Source organism: Mercenaria mercenaria, chromosome 18 (genome assembly GCF_021730395.1).
Source record: "Mercenaria mercenaria strain notata chromosome 18, MADL_Memer_1, whole genome shotgun sequence".
Lineage (NCBI taxonomy): Eukaryota > Metazoa > Mollusca > Bivalvia > Venerida > Veneridae > Mercenaria > Mercenaria mercenaria.
Window position 1 is genome coordinate 2,354,080 of NC_069378.1, and position 17,622 is coordinate 2,371,701.

Consider the following 17,622-nt stretch of genomic DNA (forward strand, 5'->3'; position numbering starts at 1 on the left):
TCTGAAATACAGTTTTATGACCAAACGTTTTGTACCACTTTTCTTTGCTTCTCAGTTATTCTTAAAAATGTTAATAAAACTAATAATATGCATTGTAAAAGTTTAGTTATTGTTTTAAAATAGAGAAAAGTGGAAACTTCACAGGTCGCTCAACACGACAAAAACGAAAATGTTGCAGGCTCGGTTTGATTGAGCCTGTTCATGGACGGTAGTGGAAATGCATGCTACCGTCCACGCCCTCTAGCCCCGGGTTGAGCAGAACTCAACATTTACACATGCTAAAAGTACAAAAAGCAATTCAGAGACATCCGCAGATGTACTCAAACGTCGGTGAACATGGAAACTTCAATGATACACGCGTTGAGGCGTGTAATTCCATGAAGAGCGGCGTTTGGTCCCCAGATAAAATAATGGGTTTGCCCCAAATGAGAAAACAATGGGCAGAACTAAACAAACTAGAATTTAGGAAGGGGATCTGAGGTTATGGAGTCTACGTATCACAGGAACTGTCAAAAGACAAAATTAAAAAGCAGGCACCATATCCAAGGGGTGATTATAATACCCAATGCTATGAAAGCGGGCGTATTGGAACCACCCAGGCCGAAATGGTCATGTTGAGAAACTAAATAGTACCAATAACACGACATAAAAGTCGTGCTGAACGATCTGGGAAGATCGAAATATAACAGCCCTGAAACCATTTTATAATAGGCATACCTTAATGTAATTTCACTGAATATTCACATTGCACATTTTAAAAGAAATATGACCCTAAGTCACAAAATGCTAGATTTTTATTAAAGCAAATATAAAATAAAATTCATTTTCTGTGATAGTTTGATAGGGATATAACTTATTTATGAGTATATGAAGCCATTATATCAAACTACCTGTTATTGAAATCACGGAATTGCATTTAAATTTAGGCAAACTCCCCATAATTTTGTCCGATGTCCTTTTTGAATTTTATAATGAGACATCTCAGCTATTAACATTATAAATTATATCTTCTAAATGAGAATATATCGGCAATGGGTTGTCTCCCGCTATCGTGGTAAAACATCTACCAATTGAAAGATAATATATTTTGGCAATGAGACTTGATTATATAAATATATACATTATCCTTGGCTCGGGTATTTAGATCTATAATTATTATTGTCAATTATTCGCAGTGTTCACGTAATCGAACAGCACTATTTAGCGGACAAACACGTGAATATTAACTTGGCAAAAACTCAAGTTGTTACAAAGGCACTCTGATCATACCGTCAAAGGTTACATTCCGGTTTTATAGATTATTCTTAGTATATTCTGTGTAGTAACTGTTATTATATGAGAGATCTTATTTGTATACATATCCGTTGTATTTTCTACTTTTAGAACTGATAAGATCAGGTGGGCAGACACCCAACGCCCATGTTTTTTTTGTAAACAGTGATGTTTTTCTTCCGGCCTAAACTTTCTCAAAACACAAATTATATTCAATTTTTGATCAAAGGAAAGGTTATAAAACAAGCAATTTATCAATTACTTTTAATCATTATTACGAAATGAAATGGATTAATTTGAACGCTTAAATTACAGTGTTTCTCTAAAAGCTTTGAACATCACTATGCCGCTATGAAAATATTATATGACATATAAAACGATTATTCATTTAAAAAAGATATTTGAATACAAAACTATAAAACTTGTAAGTATTTCAAAACTTCTTGAATTTTGAAAATCCACAAATAAGTGAAAAAGTTAGAAAAAAAAAGAAATTCCAATCCCTTACTAAAACGATGTAAAAACATTTGTTTTGACCACCACCAGATAAACAAGTGTTAATGCGTGACGTCACGGTGTATGACTAAGGTAAAATATATAATTTAGATATTCAACGTTTTGCACTCATCTTTACTTGTAATCAAAGTATTTTAGATAAGGTAGCAACGCCAATATTATCCCCAATCTAAAAGAAAAAAGTACAACTCTTCGTAAAACATAACAACACGTGACATTTTGATTAAAAATACTTATGAATGTATGACGCGACTTTATTTTTAGCGTCATCTGACAATACTGTTTTCAATCGATATTCTCCGGTCAATAAGTAATGACTTAACGGTGGTAGACAAATAATTATCGGTACGTATACTGAAATAAGGTGACTGGCAACAATATAAAACATAAGATACATTGATTGTTTTGGATTTTGGGGTCACATATTTTTATGGGTAAGTATTCAAAACAAGCTTTACAACATTTATGTTTCACACATAGATTTAAAAGCTATGGAATGTTTGTGTAATATTTACAATATATTTCTTCATATCTAAATATATACGTTTCTTTTTTTTCTTTTTTTGGTTAATAATTACCGAATACGTCTATTCATTGACCTTATCAAGACTCAAGAGTAAAATATTTACATGTGCTTGTTCCCTGTATTAGCATTCATTTCATTCACAATTTTAAGACTTTATAAATTTCTGACTCCCAAATCAATGAAATCTGGCCCCATTACTCTTAAAATAGTATTATTTGCTTTTAAATTGCTTTTAGATTTGTTATTTTATAATTATATATATATATATATATTATAATATAACACGTTTTTCTTCGTTAATAAGGAAGAGTAGCATTTCAGTCTGTGTTGAGATACTGAACACTGCTGAAGTAGAGTGCTAGTATTAAAGGTCAATAATGAACAGTAATCTCTTCTGTGTACATAAGTGTAAGAGCAGGGAGGCGGGGCAGGGGAGCATCATTATTTTTAATAAATAGATATTTCCTTTTTTCCATAAAGACCATACTGAAAATTTTATTCGTAAATAACACAAGATTTAAGCATTGTCAAACTTAATTATGGTACTAATTCCTACAAGGATCTCGCACACTAATAAAGGTGTCTACTCAAAATTCCTTTTTTTTTCCAAGGCTAGTTAATGTTATACATCTTAAACCTTAAGTAACCATCAACCATAGGGATCAGCGATGAAACCCTTGAAGAATTCATGATTTGGCATGCAAGAGTTCCAAAATTGTTCGAGACCTTCCATTTCCCACTAAAATAATACAACACTTTCGAAATATAAGATGACCATCTTATGTAGAACAGCTCACAACCTATAGACCAAAACATCCTACTCTTTATAATACAAACATTCCTTCAGGTTAAAAAAGTAAAATGCTTGTGAATGACAGAAATGACTTCATCTTTAAACTCAACAGTATGCAGGATTTAGTAATCAAAATACCAAAAATTGCAGGATGGGTTCCCCTCCCCATAGTCTCAAACAACCTCGTCCGCCCACTTTTAAAAATCTTTTACACCCTGGTCACATGCATAGGTAATATTATATATTTATTCATATACATATAATAGTGTGTTGTTTATATATTTGTTTCGTGGTGCACCCAACGCACCTTAGTTTCTAAAAACTGCAGCATACATTGTTTAAATCATATAATTCAAAACTCAATCATTTCGGCTTCCTGCGCTCACAAGCCTGGGATCAGTAATATTTTATAAAATTGACCAGAAAACGGACCAACTCCCTGTCGGCCTTTCCCTACCTATCAGACTGCTTGTACCGTGCGTTGGATCTAAATAGTTATGACCTTTCTTTTACCTGAAAGCAATTATTATTTAACAACTATGGGTAAACATTTTTGCTTGCATTTGCACTAAATCCATGCATGTCCATATTTTTCACAGGTATAAACTATATATTATATTAAAAAGGGGGAGATTATATATCTAAACATAAATCAAAATGCACCACAGCTTATCTTCAATTCTTATTTTTTCGATTTTGCCATTTCTTTTTACCATTTTTGCTGAGAGAAAAGTATAATATTGAACTGCTATGAGGGTCAACTGCTTCTCATTTAAAATTGAATCAAAAAGACTAACATTCAGCTATTTCATGTGTACTTAGGCAAATTACTCAAAAAAGTGTGTCGTGCTTATTAGTTTTGAATAATATGAATAACAAAAATAAAACACAAATTGAGAAAAATATTTTTGCGTTCCGCTCAATAAAATATCCTGTATATCAACGTCTGGAAAACAATTGCCCTGGCCTTAAGGAAAGGAAAAATTATCTCGGTTCTAAGTAGGATCCATTCTCCCCACCCAATCCCCAAATCCATAAATTCCAAATGTTCACACCATTAATATCGGACATGCCGACGATATGTACAACTATGTTCGGTAACAATAACTACTTTGAAATTTCAGAGGGATGATAGAAATGTCCAGAAAAGACTTTCAGTGAAGACTTTATGTATATAATTCAAACAGGCATAACTCCATGAAAATAATCCTACTGTAAAACTTAAGCAATATGTTCGACAAAACTTGGTTCTGATCTGTCCTGTAAAGGCTCTTTCAACAACAGGTCTTCCGGATATTAAATTTAATTAGGGGTTATAACTCCGAAACAGAACATCTGAGCAAAGCAGAGGACACGATAAGTTTTGTTGTACAGATAAATGCTATAAAGCTTTACTGAAATCCAATTAGCGGCTTAGGAGGAAGTGCGATGTTTTGAATCAATTACGAATATCTGTGTAGACTTTATGTATAGAATTCTACGACCCATGACTCAACTACAAATCATTTAGCCATCAAATCCACAAACCAATAGCAACTAAACCTGGTTCTGATCCTTATTATAAAGTTTAAATCCCACAAATAGATAAAAGAGATGTCCAAGGAAATTCCATTGAGAAAAAATCTTGTAAAGGATAAGATAATGATTTTAAAATTGATAATTCGGCCGGAACGTATACATAACTGCAGTTCATGTCAATAAGTTCTCCGAGTCCTTGAACAGGCTAAATTAAACCGAGCCTGCAGCAATTTTATGTTTGTTGTGTTGAACGACTTGTTGTGATACTTATATATAAGACAGCTACAATTCGTTAAATATAACCCACTGTAGTTACTCCTTTTCCTTTCTTTTAATGCCTCTTTCCCAAACTAAAAGTTCCTTTACCGCCATGCGATAGAAACATGTTAGTTTCGACAAAATGTTAAGGGACGTAGAGTGAAAGGAAGTACGATGCTGGAGAGAACGGCACGAGGAAAGGAAGAAAGATTAGGATTATTTATGTTTGAACGTCTTGTGATTTACATTTTATTTGGTAGTGATCAGCTTTAAGTTTGTTTCGTCTCTTAAGGAGCGTTTTCATTTCAGTTATCATTTTGATATTGAAATTATATGTAACTAACGCGCTTATTTTACGCGTGCTATTTTATTTTTGCAGTCTTAAAGGGAATTCCTATAGTTTTTTTTTTATGCGCATCTTTCTGCGCAGCCGACACTTTCTATGGAAAACTGAAGTGATGTCAACATTTGTTGAAACATGTGACAGACAATCTTGAATATGAGGAATCTTGAATGAAATAACATTTTTGATAAGTTTTATCAGTAATCAAATATTGATACTGGTTTTATGTTGTATTGACAAGTATCATACCTGACAAGTATCTTGCTATTTTTGTCGTTGTGTTTTCACATTGCATTTTATTACAAAGGCAGTGTTGTTCATATAATGTAAGACGATTGACTTAGTGCATATAAGACAACATCACCTTTCAGATAATTTAGCATTCAATTATAGAAAGAATTAAGATTTTTTTAAACTTTTTTGAACTTCTTGCAGATATACATGTAATCAATTTGGTCAGGTTCGCACCATTGTTTAGTCCGAACAGGTGTTGTATACTAGCAGTCTTAACAATAAATCTAGCCTGGTGACACATACATTTTAGCCATCTTTTAGCTCATAATACAAATATTTATACACAAGAAAAACAGATAAAAAAATATGAAACAGTTTTCAAAATTTCAGAAAATATTCTTCACTATTGGTATTTTTCATTGAAAAAAGTTCACAAAAGTGAATATGAAACAATATTTTTTTTTCATTTGTACCCATTATTGTAAGGATATAGTATTACAAATATGACTATAATATCAAATAATTATATAATAAAATCTGTAAAAAGAATAAACCTTATTGTATAGTCTTGATGTTTATTTTGGTTGGTATTTATAAAAAGCAGAAAATTATGAAAATGTTCAAAAATCGTTGGCAGTTTCAGCAACAGTGGCTATGTTCAAAACCATTTTTCAAAAAAAAAGTCTGGTGACCCATTGTTTTTAATTGTCCATTGTTTTCAACACAACTTTTCCTATCATATATGTGAATTTGAAAAAATTCTATGAAAGAAAAAAAAATAGGAATTCTCTTTAAACAACGGAGATAAAAATGAATAAAAAATATTGGGGACTCCATGTTATGTATATAATATAATCCGGAAAGTAGATCCCTCGGAAGCACTGAGGACAATGCAAACAGTGAAAATTGCAGACTCGGTTTGATTGAGTCTGCTCATGAGCAGTAATGGAAAATGCAACACTGCCCACGCCTCCTAGCACCGGCTGAAGCAGTATTCAATTTTCAAATCTAAACGAGTTGAAATCAATGATCCCGAAGGACCAGAAAATATAACAACACTGAGATGAAGTCGGGGCGACTTATAACCCGAAATACTAAATTCTGTCGACTGCAGTTCAATACTGAATTGTATTTTGTACTAATATGGCAAAAAATACACTTTTTTCTAGTTTGTTTTTAAAACCGGAAGTTAAACTGCAATATAATCATGTCGTAATTCATTCTTATTTGCTTTGCAAGCACGTGAAATATACAAAAATCAATATATAATAAAGCGTTTGATTTAAGTCATGACTGATCAATTTTTAAAAACAAAATACCCAAAGTTTTCTTTACACATTTACTGTCTCTGTCAGGTTATACTTCCTTTATTGGTTTTCCGATGACTTGTTTAAATTACTAATTTTAGAAATGCACTTGACTTGCTTTATGAAGTACATATGTAGGTAATGTCAACAGCTCGAGACTATTTTAAATAAATTTTCAATTTTAGTAATTCTTATGCACTGATAAACTGCTTTAAGACAGTTAATGAAATGAAGCACTTTTAGATATATAAATCATCCCTCAGTGCATAAATTTTTATTTCTCTCTTTCTTTAGACTCAGGAGGGGGTTGTGGCAGAGGAGATAGAGGAAGGGCTAGTTAACGTCACGCCAACACAATAATAGGTCATGTGGTAACTTCCTTTGATAGTAGAGGAAGACCCCCAAACAAGTATTGTTTCAAACTTCATAGTTACAAAAAAACTTAGATGAATATTGTAAAACAAAAGCTTGAGTAGGGCTAAAATCTGTAAAGAAAATGTAAAATATCTTTCAAGAGTTATTTGCATGATCTTTACAACAGCCATTCTCAGAGTAATATTTGCCTTCTTAGAAACCTTAAATGCAGTTTACCAAAAACTGCGTATCTGTTTATAAATAATTTGATCAATTTAATTTGATACTTTACGCGGCAATAAATGCTGGTAATCAAAATTATGTAGGTTTAAACTACTGAACACGTTTTCTTAGATATATCGGAATGAGTGTACTTTGTTTAATGTTTTCAATACTTCTTTGACATATGAAAGTCTTTTCAAGGTTTCATTGATATACGAAATGAAATTACTAAGGTCGAAAATATAGAACATTAGCTTCTACTGGTATATGCATAGCGTCTATTTACGATTCCTTCGAATTACCCACAAGTTTTGAAGGTTAATTGTTATATAGTAAATTACGGAAAGGAATTCGAAAAATGTACTTTAGCATTTATCTTTAAATACATTACGCAAGTTCCTTGCCAATGAAGAACTTTTTGCTAGTAAATGAAACAACTTTAACTGAAGCATACACGGGAAAAGAATACTTATTACTTTGAAGGAAAAAGTCTTCTTACACATACATTCATCAAGGATCGCTGAATGAATTTAATGTATTCGAAATCTAGTAGTAATGTTTAAAAAATGGCATTTGCTTGGTATATTCTTAAAGTTGACCATGTTTCGCACTGTGTTGCAAATTTTAAACAACTTTTACTGTGCCGTTTTTTGTAAAGTTTGTATAATTTATGGTATTTCCTAAAGCTCGAGTAGAGACAAATTTCAATGTGATAGCCACTATCTAAAACGTTTGCAGAGAATTCATTACAGCATTAATTTGACAAAAGAAACATCAAACTATTGTTAAACAACTATAAAACACAAAATAAAACTGTAAGTATCATTTTTAGGGGGCAAAATAGAACTTTGTACCGCATGTAACTCAGTGTTTTTAAAAATGTCTAACTCTACCACTCCTGATTCAGAGGTTAATTCACTATGAACAGCAAGAAATCGATTTAAAATTAGAATTGTCCACTTTTGTACAATACATCCATAATAAGTTTTGAAAGAAGTTAAACCTTACTAGACAAAATGGAAAATATGGAGAAAAACTATTGGTCCAGTAAGGCTTGAACCTACGCCCCGCACACACGCCGCCCCCCTCCATCCCCTGAAAATTGCAGTCCAAGTAAGTTTATAGTAGGAATTGAATACTCTTCAAAAAGGAGGTACTCTATTTCGGGTCCAATACCTTAAATGTTATATTACTTTTTTTTATATAAAGAGCTACCACAGTTTGAAGTTTTTGAAAATTTCAGACACAGAGACAGCCATTTTAGGTATTGATGACGTCACTGACACACATAAGAATTTACCTTAATTTCTTATGCTTCAAGTAAAAAGTACGATATATTTTTCATTCATTATGATAACTAACGTGCTTGTCTGTGATTAGTATTCATTTAATTGTAAAATACGTTAAAAACTATTGCATGACATTTTAATTTTATTTATTCAAAAATTTGATGCACAGCTATTTTAATTTTTTATTCCTTACAGAGGATCCTTAACACAGAGTGCACAAATCAACAAGACTGCTTGCTTTTTCACATAAAGTTTATTTAGACCTGTTTCAGAATTGATTACAGTTTTACAAAAATGAGGTCAAGAAGCAGGCATTTAGAGAGGTTCTGTTTTATCACGAGACAGTGACTCTGTACTTATCATTAGGATTGAAAGATTGATATAAGTACAACTGTAGGAAAAACATGCTGAGTTATTTGATGATTGATAAATGTAACTATGATATCCACGTTAATTAGCCCCCATTGTAAATCGGAGACTGATATTTTATCCAGTATTATTGCTTTTCAATGCAATGCAAAATTTGTTTACCTATTTAAAAAAAGTGAAAGCCAACTGGCATTCTTTACTTAACTGACACTTTCATAACAGGCCGCCCTACTTCTCTAAAAATATAAACTGTTTTGTGCACAGGTATATCATAAACGTTTTCTATGTTTAAACAGTTCAAATGATGGAGGTAGACGATAATAAGCACAATCCAGAATCCTACTTTAGCTTCCTTGTGCAGCAAGTAGAAAACCAATCTGATTTGTGCGATGTGACAGTAAAATTAGGAATGTGGGTGAGTTTCCCTTTCAGTTTTATGAAACAATACATAATACACTACAGTGCCGCAAATAAGAGTCAGTCCTTACGTTAGTTCGATTACCCTGGAGAATTGTTTACAGATGCATTTAGGACATGTTCCTGCGTATCTAAGAAGGGTTCATGCGCATGTGTGCAGTTTAAGTTGGAGTTTTCGTCTTCTGTAAATAATACTGCAAGATGCTAATTTTGTGTTAGAATGATTTTAGTAGCTACAATAGAAAATAGTTTTTGATTTATCTTCTTGAATATTTTGGCATTTTTATTGATTAAAAGATACTGTGGAGGGTCAGTAAATTCTCATGCTACGTGAAACTAAGAAATTGTGATCGATAAATCAAATCAAATATAATATTTGTTAATGATCATAAACCGATATATGCCGGGTTTGTGTATATGCCGGGTTTGTATATATGCCGGGTTTGTATATATGACGGGTTTATATATATGCCGGGTTTGTATATGTGACAGGTTTGTATATAAGTATTTTTCACAATGACCCCATATATTTCCTTGGAGGGTCAATCACAAATCCAAATATTTAGAATATGAAACTACCAGTTTGAGTAATGCAACATACAAATCGTAGTGAATTAATAAAAGATAATCACAAGGAATTAAGCTAAAGAAATACTAAAATTATAGATCGCAATTTGAAAAGGTATCGAATTCTTAAATATATTTAATTAAAAACTGTTACGAGTGGTATCCAATAAAGATCAGCCAATGTCTCAAGGACTTCTTTCTTGTTTGTGAACGCATACACTTAAATCTCTTAACCCTACAGTTTGTGAATTTATTGAGCACTGCTAGTAAATAAAGATTTTTTTTTAAATAATTCAATCATATAGCTAAATATACGGCAGGTGGTATTCCGAAATATGAGCGAAATAAAATTGCTATCGTACAGTTATGTAGCTTATACATTATACGACAATTTATTGTAATTCTATACCTATATAAATTCTATTAAAAATTGGTTTGAAATTCACAAGTAAACATGAATAGGAAGAAAAAATTCCGTTTTGTACGTTTTGTATTCAAATTTGTATCTTGCCGGATAACTTTCATTATTATGCATGACCTGACACAGTTCTATAAACAGTGCACATAAAATCTTCACTGAGCTCCATTTTAACATCGATAAACATTGCAAATTTCGTTCGATAACAGATAAGATAAGAGATCATGTTGCTTAAAGATTTGGTTTTAAATATGATTCTGGGTAAATTTTTTATCAATATAATTCGAACTTAACACGTATTTGTTATTCTTGTCTTTGTTGTCTATGAGTAGGGTATGACATGTGTACAATACTTATTTTTCTTATTTCGTGGTTAGACATGCTTGAAAGACAGAATAATACCTGGGTACGTTTCGGAAAACTTGTACATTTGCATTTAAAATGTAAATATACACATACTGTGAATGACAGTATTTCATACCGGACCGGCTTAATTATGGCTTTGTGCATCAAAACTACCATCAATCATTAATTGTAATTTTTAGGAGAAGAAATTTCACAGATGTGTACTTGCTGCTAGTCCATTTTTTGAAACAGTCACCAACGGATATTGCGCGGAAACACAGTCAGGTAAAATAAATATTTTATCTTTGCAACTTCTTGTATTTATAGCAGATATTTGAAACCGCATCTTTTATATTCATAAGTTGAATGTAAAGAACAGGAGTGGGTCGTTGCACAGTGCTTGTTATACACCGATCGATGCTAGTCCATAAAACTTTTGTGTGCGTAATTTCAGTTTATTACCGACACATTTTACATTCATTGGATTTGCTGTGATATCAATGAGGTAACTTGCATCGGAAGTGAACAAATCTATGCCTTCTATATGAAAGTGCAATCCAATGTGGTATTTATCATTTGACCAAATGCATTAATATTGAATCCCTGGATTATTTAGAAATCAACCGGTTTCCATGTTAACGTAAACAGATAATTCGTTCTAATTTGAAAATTTTGATACTGACACTATGTATATTCATTACCTTTTAGACATTGCTGAGATAAAGATTGACACCACACCTGAGGTGCTTGAGATGGCACTAATGTTCCTGTACGGAATTATACCTACTTTTACCATAAACAACGTAGGAGGTCTTCTAGAACTGGCAGAATTTCTGTTGTTAAAGTGTCTTAAATCCGTTTGCATTAACTGGCTCAACTCTCTTGACTTTAATAAAGTTAATTGTATGTACGTGATACAATTATCTACTAAGTACAATTTCGAAGTGACAACTTGTATCGACTACATCGAAAGCCACCTTCCTGAGACGTTTCAAAATTCAGACGCATGGAATCTTTCTAAAGAATCAGTCGAGTATCTTTTTGGCAACAGGAAGTTTTCGTACGTTCAAATGGATGATAAATTAACGTTTTTGATGAAATGGGTCAATATGCACCCCAGTGAGTCGGTTGAAAATGTAACAGCTCTGTTTAGGACGATTGATATGCGAGGAGTATCATATTCTGTCTGGGAAAATACCACGCGTATATTTCCATTCAATGAAATTATAAATTCAAACAAAATAGTTCGCTTAGCAGACGCTGAAGTGAGCAGACATAACATATTAATAATGAGTAGTGACAAAGGTAACTTTTGGTGTTTAGATATAGAAGATGACCGATGGTATCAACTGAATTCAAGTATATTCGAAAGTCATCGCTACGACAAAGATTATCCTGAAATTGCTGGACTAAGAAATAATCTACCTGAAATATATTTCACAGAAAATTTGGATCTAGGATACCCGTGTACGAAAGTGTCTACTGTAAATTTGGAAACAGATCAAACACATACATACACATTTAACCTAATAGATGAAGACATCCTAAATGGAAATATTGTGGAGGAAGAGCTGACAAACGTAAGTTTTTCTGATGATACAGCGGTTGTTACTGTAAACAATAAAGTTTTAGTCCATCAAATTTCTGACAGTGCACAAAGTGCCTCAGAAATAGACCAAAGTCCTTCATTTCCTGGTACTAACATTGAAGTATTCAGCATCAGTTCGACTGATTATAATACTGATACTGTTTCAAGTGTCTTATTGGGAAATGGAAGAAATTTGGAGTCGTTATTGTCAAGATCATCAGAATCTGGTAGCGGACAAAATGGTCTGGTCAGTTATGCAGAGGTGTATCTTGGACACGTATCAGAAGATAATATTGAAATGTCTCTACGAATTGTTTTGGCAAATGAAACAATATCGCAAGTATGTTTGAATAGGCTTCGTCTCATTGCTTTGCTTACGGAATCTAGGAAACATGTGATCATTTTCGATCTTGAACACTCTAAGACGGAAATTATTCAATTAGTGCAAGACGAAAACTACAAAATCGTCCAGACCGACAAAGGATTTCTTATCCATAATGATAAACGTTGTTACTGTTTTGTAAAACTAGTAGTGCCTTTTTTCTCAAAGAACCATAAGGTGGAAGAAATAAAGCTCGAAACTGAAGGATTTTGGTTTGTTCAGTATCATTATCTCAGCGGTATCTGGATACGAACTATACGTAGAAACAAGGGCGATAACATTGAGCTTCAGTATGTTTCGCATGAAGAGTTGTCAGTATGTCAACCTCCACTGTCTCTCGGCATAAATTGGAAGAAGTTGTCAGTACCAAAAGAAAAAGAAATAATAAACAAACTTATGACTGGTAGAAATATGTTCATGGTTCCTTTATCAAAAAGTAAGCTACGGTGTGACATTGCATGTCCACACTGCAAATTTTTAAGATTAGTTGATTCATGTGATGGCGAATTTTAATTCTCAATATTTGAGCAATTTATCTATTTTAACTTTTTTACAAAGTACTTCTGTGACGTTGCGTTGTATAAAATGAAGACAAAAGAGGAACTGTTATTTTCGGCAGACTCTTTGTAGATACTATCCTCATGCACGTATCTCATAAACGAGTAGAAGGCACCGGATAGAGTATTTTATAAGATCTGTTCATTTACTGTATCATTTACATAGAAATATAATGCTGTTTTTCTTAGTTTCTTTTCTATATGTATTTCAGCCCTGACAAATTACTTCTGTCTTTTCTCAAGATGTTATTAAAGATGCGCAGTTTGGACATATTCACGTCTTTCCGGTTCAAACTGATTGTAATTTTCCAACTTTGTTTTTGCCACCTCGCGGATACCTTAAGTCTTGTTTTAATTAATTTCTCTTTAATTCTATGTTACAGCCCTGTCATTTCTTGCCTCTACGGCTTATTAGGGTAAATGATAGGACACATTCACTTTAGCGGCCTTTAAACGCATTTTGGAATCCATTACTATCTAGCAGTAGGTGCAAGGAGCATACTTTCGCAAACATTACGACGCCCCTGATATAAAACTATCTTGTCATGACAAATGTAACTCCTTAAGCAAGGATCAGTGCTGAGGTAAAACTTTTCACTGACCAATGACAATACTTTTGCTTCAAAACTTGGTTTGATCATGCCTAAAAGTAGAATTACTTTTAATGTTCATCAATATATTGTATTTGTTTGTTTTGGGTTTAACGCCATTTTTCAACAGTATTTCAGTCATGTAACAGCGGGCAGTTAACCTAACCAATGTTCCTGTATTCTGTACCAGTACAAACCTGTTCTCCGCGAGTAACTGTCAACTTCCCCACATGAATATATTGTAAAGATATGAATTAGACTATCTGCATGTAAAATGTGAAAAGCTAGAGGTATCTGTTAGTGTGTCTTTTTTAAATTAAAACAGTTATTATACTGAGCTTAACTCATATAGGCCGACTTCTTCAGACGTTATCAGACGTTATCCGGCTTTCAAAGTAGAAAAATTTATACGCCGATAAGCGAAACTTATCTTTGTAAGTCGTGTTTATAATACTTGTTGTGTGAAGCCTCTATGTCTAAATTTTGGAATTTTACACAGAACAATTATACTTTAATAAAATAAAATTATATTTTTGTTAAAAGAATTGTACATAAAGCAATACAAAACAGGTTTGCTTATTATTCTTTGCTACACATGCTCACCTCAGTGTCATCATTATGTGAAAATAGAGAATGATTTAGGCAATTTTAGCGAGTAAATGGAATTGACTTTATTTAAATGAACACGAAAACAATATTTATGTTTCAAACTAATATGATTTTTCCGAAAATAACAATTATCCGCGCAAAAAAATGCGAGTAGAAAAATATCACACAATATAATGGACTTTAGTTTGTTCGACGGCGGGAAATTAACCTAACAACAGTGTTCTGGATTCCGTACTAGAACAAACCTGTTCTCTGTAAGGAACTGCTAACTTTCCTACATGAATCAGAAATGGAGGACGAATGAATTCAAACACAGTGTCTTTTATAAGATCCTTACGGAGAACATACCGAGGATTGAACACAGCAGTAGAATGAACTAATATAAAATTACTACATGTGTTCTTTGTTTGGTAAGTTTATCTTGCATACATCACTGCAGTTTCGATTTTAATCATGCATGTATCACGTTTTTGTCTTTTACACTACTTGCATTAATCGATTATCAGGTTTCTAATCAGATGTCGACTGCAACTTTAAATAATGGATTAAATAGCAGCTTAAGGTAAGGGTGTATGCTTGAATCACAAACACATTAACAGTTCATATAGCGACTTTCCAGCCCTCGGATAGAACCACCGACTTTCCGTAAGCCTGCTGGATAGCTTCCTCAGAATGAATGATGAATGATGAAGAATTCAACGCCACGACTGAGGCTCGAACCTTCATCGGTGAGGTGCAAGTAATTTGCGGTCACTGTCATTAACCACTCGGTCACGGAGACCCTATTATGTACCAGTGAAGTTAGTAAGATTCTGTGTAGGTGTTCTGCTAAAACATAACTTTAAAACGCAGCGAATTTCTATTAGCAATTCAAGATAGAATATGAAACATTTTCTCTTATCTAACATTTTCAAAATATGGGTAATTCTTATTATTTGTAACTCAGAAAATATAAAAGCCCTGTTACATATTGTGTAACGTGTATTTTGTGATTCATAACCATCGTGTTTTATTATCTCTTACTAATAGAATGTTAATTAACAGGGAGTTGAAAATGTTCTATTTTTACCGTTCTGCAACTTTTCTGATATATTAGAAAAAAAACGCCTTTTCAGTATGATGAATTTCAAATGCGTGGCATTTGACATTGTTTTATACATATTTTAGTAACATTGCATGCTCAATGCATCAGTTTCATACTCTGTGTAAAACTATTCGTACATATTGTTGAATAAGAAGGCTTTCTATGCTAAAACAGCAGTTCGTTTAAAAATGTAAATTCAAAGTATATCAAATCCGCAACAGAATTTTATCTAAATGATAATCTAAAAACAAGTTATTGTTCTCTTAGAATATAGGTAAAAAACTGAAATTCAAATTTTATCTGTTGTACTTGAATTGTCAAAGCTAAAATGAGAATTACACCGAGTTTTCAAATTCTAGTGTCACATACTTAAATGGTCGTTCATGAAAGGTAAAAATTTGACTTGAATTTGTTATTTCTTCCATGTTTCAGAGCGTCTTGGGCGGTGCCCTACAGTGTTGTTACATCTCACTTGTCAGTTTTCGACCTTCTTGTCTTCGTGTCTTCGACATTTCGACTCGCCGGCACGAATTATTTCGAATTTTTGTGTTTTCGATACTCCGACATTTCATTTCGCCGACACGAACACACGATATTGCAGAAATCAGCCACCATAATCTAAGGTATAATTACACCAATGGTTTTAGGTCAACAACTTGTCTGAAGTCAGAGCACTAACAGCCTAACTTAAAGGCACGACTAAGCAAGCTGCAAGACAAATTCCACTCACGCCGTCCGTCTTTCTTTAGGATTTAGGAGGAAAGCATCAAGGAGTCTGACACGTTATTAGTCATTGCACCATCAAATAGGAAAGCGTAGCGATTAACTGTAGAGGGGTCAATCACCAAACATGCACTGCTCGTAACGATTTTCGCATTGTATCCTCTTTTGATAATTTTTAAAACATATTTTATAAATATTTTATTAGAATAAGCATTATGTTTATTTTACAAATTATATCAACTACATTTCCAGAGTATACCGTGTGTGTAAGACCAAGTACTTCGAGGTTAGTATTACGACCTGTAGTTGAATTTAATAAAAACTTTCCGTAGTTAATGATATCGGTAATATGTTTGTAATAACTAGAAATAAAAATAAGATGCTCAAAAACCTTCAGATCTCGCTTTTGGTAGTGTTGTTGGTATGTGTGCCCTGGTTTAGTATACTAGTATTTAAAACATGTTTACCGTTTCCAAGAACAACCGAATGGTAACTAAAATGTACCGAAAACATAAATTCATCATATATGAAAACAATGCATTAGGTCGTCGTGTAATGTTTTTTATTCCAGAATAGCGACAATACAAGTTTGTTTTATGTATTTACATCTGCAGAAGCCCTTGGGATATGTTTGTGACCTCGACTTTCGGTCTCAGTCACAAACAATCCCGCGGGCTTCTGCAGACGTTAATACACATAAAACGAGTATTATCCCTACATTGGTACTCAAATCAAAAAATTTAAATGCTTAAACAGACTTATAACCGTACAAACAGAAAGACATAAATATAATATATTTCCTCTCTTTCCAAATTAAAAACAATACATAGCGGTCAAGAATTGTAGGTATCAAGTTGTTATAATAAGACACAGTCGTTTGACATTTTGTATCGTACGAATAATATTCACCTGTGTACATACCTGCCTGCGTACATATCCAAAATATATATCACTTATTCCTACTACTCTGTTCAATTGCCCCTCGCCGGTGTGGATTCAAGCCTCACTCGAGGCGTTGAGTTCTTTATGTGAGGAAGCCATCCAGCTAGCTTACAGAAGGTAGGTGGTTCTACCCAGGTGCCCGCTCGTGATGAAATAATGCACGGAGAGTCACCTGGGGTCTTCCTCCATCATCAAAGCTGGAAAGTCGCCATATGACGTTAAACCCAACAACCAACAAAATAAAAATAAATCAAATTAATTATATCATATTACGTATTCTCCAAAATTAAGTTTTTACCATTACATTAATGCAATAAATTGACTCCATAGCATTTTATTAATGATTATCTGTGCCTCTCTCTTGCGATCATATTGTCTCCTATCATAGTATACGTTTAA

At 33.0% G+C, this 17,622-nt stretch overlaps 2 protein-coding genes across 6 annotated transcripts in view; both read left to right on the forward strand.

Annotated features, from left to right (window-relative positions):
• LOC123538736 (uncharacterized) overlaps nucleotides 1–17,622 on the forward strand; it is a 63,302-nt gene that overhangs the window by 15,865 nt on the left and 29,815 nt on the right. The window lies entirely within an intron of this gene.
• LOC123538305 (uncharacterized) lies at nucleotides 2,082–16,951 on the forward strand. Of its 5 annotated transcripts, none has more exons than XM_053529437.1 (6): nucleotides 2,094–2,222; nucleotides 3,162–3,338; nucleotides 9,298–9,416; nucleotides 10,949–11,033; nucleotides 11,457–12,328; nucleotides 15,991–16,920. In XM_053529437.1, the coding sequence occupies exons 2-6, from the start codon at nucleotides 3,176–3,178 to the stop codon at nucleotides 16,234–16,236; spliced, it is 1,485 nt and encodes a 494-aa protein (XP_053385412.1). In that variant the 5' UTR covers nucleotides 2,094–2,222; nucleotides 3,162–3,175; the 3' UTR covers nucleotides 16,237–16,920. The 5 variants fall into 5 exon arrangements, with proteins under 5 accessions (XP_045178225.2, XP_053385412.1, XP_053385413.1 ...); XM_053529438.1 differs by having other exon boundaries at nucleotides 2,096–2,222; nucleotides 13,488–16,951; XM_053529435.1 differs by lacking the exon at nucleotides 15,991–16,920 and having other exon boundaries at nucleotides 2,098–2,222; nucleotides 11,457–13,463.

Excerpts from the sequence above, each read along its gene's own strand:
- LOC123538305 (XM_053529435.1), top strand. The coding sequence starts at position 3,176 with ATGCTTGTGAATGACAGAAATGACTTCATCTTTAAACTCAACAGTATG. Across the intron at positions 3,339-9,297 it reads CACCCTGGTCACATGCATAG|TTCAAATGATGGAGGTAGAC; the intron begins GTAATATTATAT and ends ATGTTTAAACAG. Across the intron at positions 9,417-10,948 it reads CAGTAAAATTAGGAATGTGG|GAGAAGAAATTTCACAGATG; the intron begins GTGAGTTTCCCT and ends TGTAATTTTTAG.